The sequence below is a fragment of the Clytia hemisphaerica genome, unplaced genomic scaffold (assembly GCF_902728285.1).
Source record: "Clytia hemisphaerica strain Z4C2 unplaced genomic scaffold, Clytia hemisphaerica genome assembly, whole genome shotgun sequence".
Lineage (NCBI taxonomy): Eukaryota > Metazoa > Cnidaria > Hydrozoa > Leptothecata > Clytiidae > Clytia > Clytia hemisphaerica.
The window spans coordinates 1,142,535-1,157,448 of record NW_027103680.1 but is presented as its reverse complement, the minus strand read 5'-3'; the positions used below and the strand labels follow the sequence as shown (position 1 = coordinate 1,157,448).

Sequence of the window (14,914 nt, the reverse complement as noted above, 5' to 3'; positions counted from 1 at the left end):
GATATATGTGCTGTGATCTTGTCATGTGGTTTTTCTTTTTAATTGCTTGAGCTCTTAATTATGCCACTTTCCATTATAGCATGAGAATTAGTTTTCCGTTTGTTATGAAGAGACAGACATTTTTGTCTTAATTGCGTCAAAAGGTGTTCTTTATCACTTCTACCAATGTTAATAAGCTAGATGATAAAATTATATTTATGATTTTTTTGAAAACTGATTGTGTTTGGTCGTTCTCTTTGTAGAAAAAAACTTTAAATTTTAAGAATAAAGTTAAAAAACAATATGGCAGCTTCCTCTTGTTCCAAGGAATTTGTTGTTGGTGGCAGATATAAATTGATCCGCAAAATTGGAAGTGGATCTTTTGGTGACATTTATCTTGCACTTAATCTCACCAATGGCGAGGTATAACTTTGTTGTTTTGTTTAAAATAATCATGACTTTTGAAATACCTGAAATGGAAATTATATGATAAAATGGAAATTATGTGATAAAATGAATCTTAACAAAATCAAACATAGCATTTCTTGACAATTAATTAGAATCATTATGTTGAGCACTGTTAGTGACTACATCGATTCCACCATGCACTGTGGATTAGGAGAAGAGTGGGCTAATTGTTGACATAGAAATTAAACTCAGTCAATACAAGTTGGCGGGTAGTATAAACCAAATAGTATTAGACAGTTCTATGAGTACTCGTCTACCGCTACAAAAAGGGTCATACTCATCTTTATCAAAGTTGCATTGTTTTCACTTGTAAACAATCTCTTATTATTTTGTTTAATCCATTTTATAGGAGGTTGCTGTAAAACTTGAATCAACACGAGCCAGACATCCACAATTACTTTATGAATCTAAAGTATATCGTCTATTACAAGGAGGTGTTGGTATACCCCATGTCAGGTGCGACTATGATGTTAAATTTATCATAATTAATGTGGATTTTGTAAAGATATAACAAAATATGGTATAAGGCTCAATTTCATTTAATTAAAGATTCTAACGAATATCTCTAGAAATCTAGAGATTTTGATCCACTAGGATAAAGCATTTTTAATGGCTCGAATGGGATGGGTTATATAATGATGTCATAAGGGGGAAATGCGTGAAATATTAATTTTAGGAAGATCTACTCTTTGATTTATCTGAAATGTTCTATCTATCAGGTGGTTTGGACAAGAAAAAGATTACAATGTCCTAGTGCTTGATTTACTGGGGCCAAGTTTGGAAGATCTTTTCAACTTCTGCTCAAGGAGGTTTACTATGAAGACAGTTCTCATGTTAGCAGATCAGGTAAGAATATTTTTAGTCTTATGTGTTTTTTTTGAAAAGTTACAGATTATAGATTTCAATTAAATTCTTATCGCTTTTAGGAATGTACACTATGGTATATAGTTTAGTTGAAGTCTTCAAGCTCAATTCCATATAAACTGCCAGTTTATTCTCTATTTCCATATTATTCTATATCACGTTCCCAGACATGATTTTGTTTTTTTTCTCTTTATAGATGATTGGTCGGATAGAATACGTACAGAATAAGAATTTCATACACAGAGATATAAAGCCAGACAATTTCCTGATGGGCATTGGAAGGCACTGTAACAAAGTAAGTGGAACAGAATCCCTTGAAGAACTTATCCCTTTATTCGTTGATGGCAAAAGGTTTTTGTTAAACTAGTGTATATGTATAAGAATTGCGAAGCGATCCAGGCAAGTCACTCGATTCGCAAGTTGCAAGCAAAATATTTATAGGGTTACACACTAGAAATTGCAAGTTAAAATAGATTCATAATCAATTCGTAAATGTAAACCCTGCGAAACCCCGACAACTGCTCAGGTTCAGGAAGACCGAGCCTCTTTAGAGATACACTCAAACACTTCAGGTGTACAAACTTACGACGTTTACTTCTACGAATTTGAGGAAAATGATATGGTTTTTTCATGAATCGTTGTGAAAAGTTCAATAATCATTTGTCCGCCCTGAGCCTTGCGAGTATTTTTATTTCTTTCGTCCTGGGAGGGAAAATACCTCTCTAGCCTCGTCAAAAGGTCTTCCTTGCAAAGAGCCCAGAGAATCAAAAAAAGTTAAACAAATTAAACATCGCTCGGTTTATTGAGACAGAGATGTGAAATACAGAGGATTTCAAGACTAAAATTTAATACAAATAAGTTGTCTTATGTAGTTTCAAAATTCAATAACCATATTAATTAGAAATATTGTATCATTACATTGCATCGTAAATTCTAAAAAATTTAACAAAGTTCTAAAATTATAACTAAACTACTAGCGCTGTAAAATCCTGAGATAAAAATAAAGAAAAACCAGATAAAAAAAAACTATTCTTCAACGATTCTACTAAGTAAAACCTCTAAATTTTACTGGCTGTGATTTTTTTCAAAGTTGGGAAACTCTTAGCTTAAGTTTGCTGTGGAGGCAAGTACTTGACAGTCTTTTACCCTCTTACTCAAGTTGTTGACAAACAGGAGCAAACTCTTCACATAAAAAGTAAAAAATCTGTGACTTTTTTCTCGGCTTCAGCACAGAAATTTAAAACAGTTAAAATGCATCCATAAACATAATGTCATGTTTTGTCGTTGTATTTCGACATTTTACAAGTCATTACCATTAATTACCATTACCAACAATAAAATCTTTTAAAATACAATCACATGTCAATGTTCTATTTCTCTGATCACCAATGCGTATTCATAAACAACAAACAACAACCAAAGATCCCACATCATTGAGGGTCAGTCAAGCCAAAATTTCATAAACAACGACAAACAAACATTTCTCCTTCTACTGAATAAGGGAGGAATAAATTCTTCCAGGTTAGCCATACCCAAAAGCGCAAAATATTTTTGTTCCCATCAAATCAAAATAGATAGTCCAGCACTTCAACATACTACCAAGATTCAATCTAAACCAAAAGCCAAAAGGAATGGCTTTCCCACCATATGTATAGAGTTCATTTCTTCAGCTTAGATCCTCTTCTTGCAATGTCCATGAAAGAATAAAAGTTCCATCTTCTTTCTTCTCATTCCGCAAGTTCAGCTGCTTCCTTCGTTTCTTTTCATCAAGCACCATCTCTTTTCAAAACACCAATTTTTCTTTTCAAAACAATGTTGTTTTTAGTCAACATTCGAATTTGGAAAAGTTTGAAAGCCATTCGAAAGTCTTTGCTCGAGTCAATGCAATGACTTCTTGAAAAAAGAGCGCCATTGGAACGCTTCTTGAACGCTTCCAGTCCGCGCTGATTTTCCGACCTTTTCTTTAGATTTCCTAATTTAAACCTTAAGGAGATAAAAACAAGGCTTATCTAGTACCGGTAACCCCGTGTATTATCTCCGTAGCTTTTAAGAATTGGTATATCTAAACGCACGAGGCGACACTTTTTGAAAAAAACGAATTTAACCATCCGTAATTCCAGGTCTCTCCGCCGCGATTCTAGGTTTGATCTAAGGAAGGGCGGACGGCTTTCTCAATCATTTCTGCGTTTGAAAGATTGGATATATATAGTAATTTTTCATTTGCGCTCCCCAGCGTAGGTGAGATTTAAAGGTACATATACACGATAGCAAAACTGCTTCGCTCATGTATATTCGCTTCGCAATAAGCATAGTTTTAAAATATCAATAATTTCCAACCTGAATGTGTGTATGTTTAAAAACTAGAATGGATTTAGAAATATGTACTATATAACCAAAACTACCTTCATTATTATCTTAATAGGTCTACCTGATTGATTTTGGTCTAGCCAAGAAATACAGAGAGAATCACACCAAACAACACATCCCATACAGGGAGGACAAGAATCTGACAGGAACAGCGCGCTATGCCAGTATAAATGCACATCTGGGAATAGAACAAGCGTAAGTTATAACTGTTATTGAAAGTTGGCCCAGAAGGGTACAGTTGCAGTGTACTGACCCATAGCTAGGTGGTTGTGTCTAATTTTGAATCTTTAAAAATGTTAGTACTTAGTATTAGATTTCGGGGTGGGGACGGGTATATCTCTCATTTGAAGCTAGTACCATGTACTTAATTGGTTTTTTTGGTGGGTAAAATGGGTAATGATTTCCCAATTTCGGCAAATCAGAACGGAATTTTTTTTGAAAGAAATTTCTGAAAATAATCAGATTTCATTAAACAGGAAAATATTTTTTCATTTTCTGATTACGAAAAAAAAAATTATTGAAGAAAACCCAGGAAAACCTGTCAGCTTTCCCACATTTGGTAAGGTGAAATTGTAAATAGGGAGGGGGGTCCCTTTTTTCCTCAACAAAAGGTAGTACCATATACTAAACTAGAAGTTGATATGTAATTCCTTTAGGCGGAGAGACGATATGGAGTCCCTTGGATATGTATTAATGTATTTCAACCGATCAAGTCTTCCTTGGCAAGGTCTTAGGGTAAGTTTTCGTTTTTGAAATTTCGGATTTGGATCGATTCTATTCCTGAAGCCAAAGAGTAAAAGCGTTCGATGCATATTATGTGATTTATTTTCTCGAATTGTAGTATTCGATGGCTTGAGGTGTAACAAACACTTTTCTCCCTCTTATGGACTTCAGAAGAAACTGGAAGAAATTGTTGTATTTTGGGTGCAAACTATAATTATGGTGCGAACTTTATTATGTTTCATAAAAAAGCCTCAAACTAAATATTCTATAAATTCTCTATTTTAAAATGTCATTAGGCTGCAACGAAAAAGCAAAAGTACGAGAAAATTAGCGAAAAGAAAATGTCGACACCTATTGAAGCTTTATGCAAGGTAAGATAAATCTTTGTTTATTGGGTAAAATATCCAGTGGACCTGTGCTTGGCTATGTCTGTCAGCTCGAGGTTTAGAAGGGTTTAACTAGTGTCTCCAGGGGACCTTGAAAAGTTTATAAACCTTGAACACTTTGTATTTTCTGAAAACCTTGAGTATGATTTTCATAGCAGTTACGTTAATCGAATGTTCATAAGATTTGGGACTGTTTTTATTTGCAAATATTTTTCGCTCGCAGTCGATCAAGGTTTTGTAAGTTTGAGTTTTTGAAAACCTCGAAAACCTTGGAGCCAAAGAAATGAATTCCGTAGACACAAATAAAGTCGCCAGCTTTAAAAACTTGGCTGTAATTAATCGTTTTCCAGAAGATTGAGTTCAAGAACTTGGTTTCTTTTTTTATGACTAGGGCTTCCCGGCCGAGTTTGCCATGTATTTGAATTATTGTCGTGGTTTACGATTCGAAGAAATGCCCGACTACATGTACCTCCGACAACTTTTCCGTATCCTTTTCCGAACATTAAACCACCAATATGATTACGTCTTTGATTGGAGTATGCTGAAACAGAAAGCTGCTGCCAACACTATGCAATTCAACTCTACCGCTCCCAACGTTTCAATGGCAAAAGGGCCAGAGGAAAGAATGAAGAGGAAAGGTACAAAGGGTCATTGACTAGACGCAGCCAATAACAAACGGTAAGCTTTAACAATTTATTCCACCTTGCTTGGGCTACTTTACATTGTATTATATTATATGTAAGACGTTTAAAAACTTAATCTTAAAAATTTTCAGAAAGTCACCTCGCAAGAGAAAGTCAACTTTACGTTATAGCCTATACTAGACGTAACCCGCGTTTTTTTCTACGTAATTAACGTCTGGTCCACTCTGCGACTTTTTCGAATGTTTGGAGCCCAGGTTCTCGAGCTCCAAACATTCGATTTTTTGACGTCACTTTTAACTTCCGAAGCTCCTGCAGTAGCGAAAAAATCGAATTTGCGTCAAAGCACTTGAAGGGCTTCTATTTTTCAAAAATCGTCAAAGTGGAACTCACTAAGAAACTGAATGAAAAATCCCGGTTTTTGGTAAGGGGCTCGCTAATTCTACGTTTGCCCTCAACATCAGTCGACACTTATAAGTTTCTAAGATAAAAGTACTGATTGGAAGAAAAAAAACGTTCTCAAACATAACTTCGATGTGTTCGATGCACTTGGCTGTCTTTTGCAAGGTGACTTTACCATTATAAGTTAAAACTTGTTGTGGTTTTCCAGAATTACCCCGAAATTGGAAAGCCTCGCAAAGAAATGTTGATGGAACATTACCTGCTGTTAGCGTCTGGATTGGTTGAAACATTTGATAACCTTTGTTTTTATAAAATTTTCAATCAATAGACCTTTTCATAAACTACGTCACGAAAATCACTTGCCTCGTTTTGAAATTATTGCCATGGTGATTGACTACCAGCGGATTTTATTAAAACTACTTTCTATTCATAAAAAATCATTTAATGTCTCAAGGGATATGATCCCCATGGAAATTGTTTGAATGCGAGGCATGTGATGTTTTGTCTATTGGTTGAAACATTTGATAACCTTTGTTTTTATGCAAACTTTCAATCGATTAGTATTTTATTCTTTCGAAATAATTTTTTTTCCCGCAAACAACTGCAAACAAGAGCATTAATTTAGTATTTTTTTCTTGTTTAGAACAAAGCCAGATGATAAAGATGTCTGAATTTAAAACCACGTTGGATCAAAGAAACAATTAAAACGAAGTATTTTTTTCATAAAAATACGGTTATTTGAATGGATGGAAATTCCTGAAGAATTATTTTTATTGGCTCATTTGTTTTTGGTTGTTATGTGGTGGAGTTTTGATAGAGAAGACGGAGAAATTTTAGTTAGAAGTTCGGCCAGAGTGGCTTCATGATTTGTGATCGTGACAGAAGTATAAAAAAATTTGGAAAAATACGTAATTGTGTGTTTTGCCATGACATCTATTGGAGAAATTATAAACCCATGTTTTCATTTTCTTACTTGATAAAAAAATTAATTTTAATTTGCTGCTAACGTTGTTGGAGAAACAGATGTTCGAAAAAATCGCATTATATCCAAGTTTTCATCTCTTTTTTGGTTTGATCATAGACCGAGATTGATGTTGGATGATAATACAGAAAAGTATGGATTAAATATGGGTTGATGACTCAAAATGTATTTAAATATGTGTTAAAATATTCAAAAATATGAAATTTTCAAAATATGTATCTTTTCTCATTAAAAACAGTCAGGTGTAAGACGCTGCCGACTGAAAAAAAAAAGGAGTTAAGTAATTGCCAAAAAGCTTTTCTTCGGGTAAAAATTAAGTATCCCTTTTTCCAGATTTACTCTACTTTCTTAATTCGTTGAATTGAATGGATACCAAAAGTGTATTAATGTTGATATCACGGTTACCATTCTCCATCCTTCCTTCCTTCCTCCCTCGACTTTCTGAGTAAACAATATGGTTCAGAGTGCTTATACTTTTAAGATTTTTTATAACATCAAATTTTTTAATCTTTTAAGTGTTCACTCACCATTTTTAACAAATAAAATATAGTAATTTTATTTTAAAGTTTAGTTCTACTTCAGAAAATTTAAAGGAAACCATAAATGACGAGAGTCACAACATATCCTTTTTTTGTTATTACCAATTTATATTATCGTAATTTATGAGAGTTTTTTTTTTGGAATGAAATATCTCTTTACTGACCTTATTTGTAAAAAAACTGTTCCCTATGTTAGATTGTATAAGTTGACCAATATACTTTTTTTATAAAAAAGGAATAAGAATTGTTGTTGTTTTTATACGTGTCGAAACCATTGAAAAATGTGCAATAAAGTTCGAATTAGCCGATGATTTATATGTCAACTAACCGGTCATCGGTTCTTTAGCCGAATATAAAAAAAAAATTATATTTGGCACAAAGAACTGAATTTGAATTGTAAAAACACTTTAAAAGTTTCAAGCTGTTTTAACAATGATACGTCAAAATAATGACATTTAAAATCATGTAAAGTTTTTTTGGGCCACCCGGTATATCAAAGTGGAATTTGCCGTTAATATTTCCTTTTTAGCTTAGGGACCACTCCCATATCGATTTTTCCCACGACTAACGTCCAAATGACGAGTCCAATACCTGCCTCTGACCACCCTCTCGCGTCAATTTGACGTTAGTCGTGGGAAGCATCGATATATGGTCCCTTAATTTCCTTAACCAAACGAATATTTTTCAACAAAAGAACTTTTTAAAAGATCTTCGTTAACTGACAAATAAGATAAAAGCTCAAATTGGCATTTTGTTTGTACAAAAACTAATGTGAGAAATTCGCCTGCCGCGCTACCAGGAAAAAAGCATTATTGCTATTTTCTTTTAGTCTTTAAAGACAAAATAGCCCTTTGCCTTTCCATATGGTGTTAAGTAAGAAGGTTCACAGACATTGAGTTTAAGCAGGATTAAAGACTTTTACCTACGTGAAAATGTCATCGCAAAATTCAAAAACGCGCGAGTCTCAAGGCTTCACCTTTTTGCTTGAGAAACTAAGGTGGAAGATTTCTCTCTAGCCTTTGGCTTCAATCTAAAGTCAATGGTAACAAACAAAGCACCTTGTATCGTGTCGTTTTGAAATGAAATGATGGGAATTTCAGTTTATATCAGGGTCTGTTTTTCACCCGTTCTTAGAAAAAAGTCGTTCCATTCCATTGAAAGATTCCATATACATGATCAACATAAGGAACCATTGGGCGTGTAAAGTAACCTGGGGACAGCAGCATGAGTTAGCACAAGGCTGATAAAGGATGCTTTTAAAGAAGGTTACTCTTAGGTTCCAAATAAACGCCCCCCCCGCTTGTTAATTTTTCGAAAATTTTCCAACCCCCCCGGACCTTATTACGACCCCCCCGTTTATTAATCTCTAAGAATATTTTCAGCTGTCAAAGAGAAGGCCCCTTATTTTGCTCTAAATAGCCTGATTTTAGCCTATTTTTACCTTATTTTTGGGTTTCAGAAGTACAATTTCTAACCCCCCCGGCAATTAGGTCCCCCCGTTTATTAAAGTCTAGAAAATTTTCCAACCGCCCCCCGTTTATTCGACCCCCCCCGTTTATTTGGAACCTAAGAGTAGCACCTTTTCCGCTCCGCCTAGAAATAATTTCCCGCGCTTTAACGGAAAACGCCAATTCAGCATAAAAGAATAACAATATGGTAACACTGCTGCGGGAAATATTTTTTCGAAATAAAAAATAAAGGAAAGTAAAAGACCAAAATGACGAGAATACAGAATGCAGGCCCAAATGCAGGTCAAATAATTTTGAAGGTTTGTAATCTATTGTGCGTATTTTTTTTGGGGGTTTTTGGTCATTTTCAGATTTTCCAAGGGGGTTATTAAAAAAGGTTTCCAGGGGTTTCTCTCCTCCTATAAAACTGGGCGGCACTGTCACTTTCCAGGCCCTTTTTCACAAATTTCACTATCCAGGGGTGTCGACTCCTAATTTCCAGGGGATAGTTTGTTATCCAAAATTTCCAGAAGGTTAGTGAAAAAAGTTTGTCAATACCCCTGTACAATTTTTTTTTGGAATAGCCCAATAAATGGCCAGAGCGCCAGCCCAAACCATGAATCATGATGGGTGATTTGCGCGAAATTGTTCCAAAATGAAAAATGGCATGGTTTTCCAGATATGGCTGGCTGTGAGATAAATAATCTTTTTTTGCCCCAAAATTAGTGTATTGGGGTTGTTTGTTGGAACAAGCAAAAAAAATTCCTGGTGATTATCTTGAATGGGAATTTTTTTGGATTTTGCTCAAAATTTGTCTCGTACGCGACGCGGTCTAGTAATGTAGTTTTTAAACGTCCAATGCGCCTTTCCTGCCAAGTTTACATACCTTGTTATGCATTTTTCTGTAAGCATACTATTTAGAATTAATTCAGAAACAAAATTTTATCTCATATTTTCAGTTAGTGAAGGCCTATGCACCTTTATTGCAGTACTGTAGTCCATTTTTTTTTCCGGTACTTGACAATTCCAATTACACCTTCAAATATCAATGAGGATAGAAATTCTGCCCAAAATTTGTTTTTTTCCTTTCAGGTTACTACCTACAGATGTGTCATGTTTTTCAGACACTTTTTTTTTAAAGAAATTATTTTTTTAATCAAATTTGCGCTGAGACGCTCATCATGCTGAAATAAAATCACACTTTTCCCGTACGTCACGGAATGAAATACTCAGAATCAATAATATGTACAAGAAATGTTTTGTATTCCCTGAAGTCACTCTGACTTATGTATGTATCAACAGTTTTACCATTCATATCTTTCTTTTTCGGGATTTTTCACACTTTGTATCTTGCGTAAGGGACAAAATTAGGATTTCTATTTGTCCCGTATGCGACAAAATTTGAAAATCATTAAATTTAACAAGAAAATTCTAGTTTGACCAAATCTTTTGCATTGATTGGTAAATCTACACCATATATTATATTGCTTCTTTAAATATCCAAGATTTTTTACGTTAGTTAAATAATAATAAATAATAAATGAAAGTTATTGAGGGTTAAGGAGTGATTTTTCCCCTATTCAAGTGCAATCGTGTATACCACAGATCACAGGAAAAATTTTTCGATTTCCAAGGTTGGAGATTCAATATTTTTGGGTTGGAAATTTTGGTTTTATAATTGAAGGTTGGAAATTTGAGCGAATACCTTAAGCTGATTTGGAAAACGTAAATTACCCATAGGTTTTGTAGAATAAACCCTTGAAAAATCAAGTGAACAAAAACCAATATAGAAATGACAATTTTCCAAGGCTGGTTGGAAAACATGACTTTTTGGGTGGGAAACTTTTATTTTCCAAACAGTTTGGGAATTGAAAAAAAGGTCAAAAATCGATGTAAAAATACATATTTTTGTAAATTTGATACCTCAGGTTGAAAAACTAGACTTTTTGGGTTGGAAATTTGTGTTTCTCCAAACAGTTTGGAAAATGTTAAAAATCCATGTGGATATTACATTTTGGTGAAATTGAGACTCCTCCTTGGAAAACTAGACCTTTTGGGTTGGAAATTTGTGTTTCTCCAAACAGTTTGGAAAACATTAAAAATCCATGTGGAAATTACACTTTTGTGAAATTGAAACTCTTTCGATTGGAAAAGTAGACTTTTTGGGTTGGAAATTTGTGTTTCTCCAAACAGTTTGGAAAACGTTAAAAATCCATGTGGAAATTACACTTTTGTGAAATTGAAACTCTTTCGATTGCAAAACTAGACTTTTTGGGTTGGAAATTTGTGTTTTTCAAAACAGTTTGAAAAACGTTAAAAATTACATTTTTGTACTTTAGGCGTACAAACTTTCGCGAACAGAAACTTTCGTGAGGACGAAAAATCGCGAAATTCACGACATTTACTTTCGCGAATTTAACGTAAAATTGAGAATTTTCACATGAAAAAATGGCTTAGAGACACAAATACTTCTTTGGTTGGCTTGAAACATTTGTCCTTTGACTTATTAGTCTTTTAGCAGGCTAAAAAGTGCCATAAAAGTTACATTTTATTCAAAACAAAGTTTGAAGTTTTACAGATTTTCTATCTTGTCAAGAATTTTTCGCGAGCATAAATTTTTGCGAATGGCCCTTCCTAGAATTTTTAAAGACATTTACTTTCGCGAAAAGGGCAAAAATTTGCGAAGATCGCGAAAGTTTCTGCTCGCGAAAGTTTCTACGCCTAAAGTACCATTTTCTGTGCATGTCTTTTGAGAAAACCACAAGCGATTTTTCGCGCAGAACTGTTTTGATGTATAACCTAGATATTAGGCTATAATGTGAGCAGTCAAGCTGTAAGTTTCCGTCAGGTGAGGCGTTCTTTCGGAGCGGCCTCTGTCAATCGCAGTGAGTTCGCACAGTGTAGCACATAGGGTACTTGTGTCATAGTTTCAAATGGTGCCCTGCTGAACTGTGTGAGTGATCTAAGATCAACCACGTATCTGTGCTAACAATAACAAGAGATTGACCGGGAACCATCGAGCCTAGGCTAGCGAGTGACTGTTCACAAAAACAAAAACCTTGTTTGAGATCTCTTTTTCCACATCTCTGTCATCTGCTGTCATCACTTTTTGGATTTTGGCTTTTTTCAACCTGGATTTTTGAAAATTCCAACCTTTTTTAGCTTGGATTTTGGCTTTATTCAACCTGGATTTTTGAAAATTCCAAGTTTGTTTACTTTGGATTGTGGCTTTTTTCAACCTGGATTTTTGAAAATTCCAAGCCATGGAAAATGCAAAATTTTCATCCTTGGAGAGTGTCCCAAGTTTCCAGGTTGGATTTTCCATTGGATTTTATCTATTTTCCAACTAAGAAATCTTGAAATTTCCAACCGGTTAGTGTAAAGCGCAGGTCACAGGTCACAGGTCACAGGTCACAGGTCAACAAAGTCCAGACTGAAAAAAAAAAAAAGATCATAACATATACATAACATAACATCAATACATAGCGCATTAAATTACAAAAAAGTAATACATGCTATTTAGATATTATAAAATGACGAATTGAATAGAATAACAACTTATTTTGACATAGTGACACTTACTTACAAAAATATTAACAGAATCATAAAATATGATGCAAGAACAGACAAAAAAACGAAAAATATTTATGATACAGAATGTGATGTGGATAGTGTGAATGGATATAAAACGGCACCAATCAGAAGCTTGTGAGGTCCCTAAGAGAGTGGTTTTTAGAAGGATGAAACTAATTAATTATTCAATTGTCATTTTAATAAGTTAATGACAATTTTTGACAAAAATATTTACAGAATTACAAAATATCATGTCTTACAAGAGAAAAACACCAAAAATATTCAGCATGCCGAATGTGATGATAACAATATGGCTGGATATAAAATTACACCAATCAGAAGCTCGCGAGTTCTCTGAGAAGGTAGTTTTAGAGCGATTTGTTTTATTATATGTAACCATCATATAACATTACAAACATTATAATATGTAATAGACCTGTTATACGTATAATATGGTTTCAAATATTTTCTGGTCTGCGTTATACACGGCGCAAACTGCGAAAGATCGATAAAAGCACATGGTTAAATTTTGATGTTTGAAATGGTTTTATATGGATGAAATTGCTTGAGAATTATGTTTTTGATAATTCTTTGCGTTTTCCAAACATTTTCCTCTGCAATGACATTGATTAGAGTTAACCTGTCATCACTGACCTGTGACCTGTGACATGCGACCTGTGACCTGTGACCTGCGTTTTACACTAACCCATTTCCAACCTTGGAAATCGAAATTTATTTCTGTGGATACCCCCATAAACTCTGATAGACCTATTTTAGAATGAAAAAATTAAGTTTTTCTGAAAGTCAAAAGGTTAATGAAGATTTCCCAAAAGTTATTTGGTTCTGAATTACAATTTTTTTTCAAATTGAGAGACTGTTACCATTGCTACAATTTTGTCGCGTACGGGACAAATTTTTAGCTGTAAAACCCGTGGCCAAAAAATCGAAAACAGGAAAATAGCTTGTAAAGTGTGATGAAACTATTTTTTTCTTAAAACCTGACCCCTAGAGGATACAAAAACACCAAAAGAAGTTAAATTTTTGAAAAAAAATTGTGAATTGTTTATTTGATCACGTTCGATTGTGATCGAAGTAGTCAATAATGATCGATACTGATCGAAGGTGGTCAGTGACCACCTATCAATTTTATCGGTGATCGAATATTCACTCGACTCCAGATTATGGCATTTTCTTCTACCATTTTCAATTTGTTCAATCATTTTGATTACTTTTCGATTACCTTCAATCATATTGAACCTTCGATTGTATTGAGTAATTTCCAGCCTTTGGTTTTATCAAATATGTTTCCAGTAGCAGCACGTCAAAATAATCTGAAACCAAGTTTACTTCGGCCAATTAAAACATGCGATTCACGCGCGTAAACCATTTTCGTTTTCTCCGACCAATCAGAATGCGCGATATGAGTTACTTGAGGAAACCCAGGGCGAAGGCACACAAAATGGCGGGGAGAATGGCTGGGAAATAAGGGAGTCAATCAGTCCCCGCCTTTTTTTTGTGCTTTGCTTTTAAGTATTTTTTTTTGGTTTTTCTTATAGATATTATGATAGTAATTGGTTATCACAGTAATCAATTGTTTATCGAAATTGTCAAATAGTGCATCACAAAGTGGGATATACAGAATACTAACATCCATACAAAAGTTGTCTTTTTGGTTTCCCAAACATTCAAAAATCAAAAATTCATTTTGCATTCGCGAAAAATAGAAATAAAAAGATAATAAATTAATTAATTAATATTACATATAACGTCCCCATCTTTTAGTCTCGTCTAATTTCCGATCTCGGAACGTGCAAAACGTCCGTCTGCCCAATATCCACCCAATCCTGTTAAATTCACTTTAATTGTCCTTTGGCTTTCAAAAAATAGTATTTAAAAACTATGAATTTATTATGATTACAAAAAAGAAAAAGTTTGATACTTCATTAGTGAAATATTCAATTAAATTCATAGTTTCAAATTTCAGCGGGCGTTTTTCTAACGCTTCGTTTATCGCACAATTTTTGTGTCACACAAACTTTCTCGGCTGCTCGTAATAATTATGCATTGCCAAATTTGGTTCTCCATTGCCAAGTCTGGATTGATGGTGACGTCACTTATGCATATATTAAATTGTGAGATATTCTCTTCGCCGCGCGAGCGCACTTTTCGTAGACTAGTCAGAATACCTTTTTTTACTCGGGGGATTGATGGTAGCTTTTCATCTTCGTTATTTTCAAAATGAAGCACAACCGAAAAAAAACGAAACTTCAGAAAGTTGCATATCTTCAGTGAGTAAAAAACGACTCTGACAATTAACAAAATTGATGATGATGATTTTTTTTCGGTCAGGCAAATGTCTCGTATTGGGGATTCTAGTTTTGACCCCTAAGCCTACGCGAGATTGAAGCGTTTGGGTAAACGATACAAAACTCAAAAAAAGCTGGTGTTTTGAAGCACTTCTGTGCGATCGAAATATTGCTCTTTGTGACGCACTGTCAAAGTTATCGAAAGTAATCAATAACAATCAAAGTACTCGAACGGT

The 14,914-nt window shown here is 34.3% G+C and overlaps 1 protein-coding gene across 1 annotated transcript; it reads left to right on the top strand.

Moving 5' to 3' along the window:
* Positions 1-223: 223 nt before the first annotated feature.
* LOC136803749 (casein kinase I) lies at positions 224-5,465 on the top strand. Its single transcript, XM_067060472.1, has 8 exons — positions 224-402; positions 797-903; positions 1,167-1,293; positions 1,508-1,606; positions 3,734-3,873; positions 4,335-4,413; positions 4,698-4,772; positions 5,179-5,465. The coding sequence occupies exons 1-8, from the start codon at positions 283-285 to the stop codon at positions 5,440-5,442; spliced, it is 1,011 nt and encodes a 336-aa protein (XP_066916573.1). The 5' UTR covers positions 224-282; the 3' UTR covers positions 5,443-5,465.
* The last annotated feature ends 9,449 nt before the right edge of the window (positions 5,466-14,914 follow it).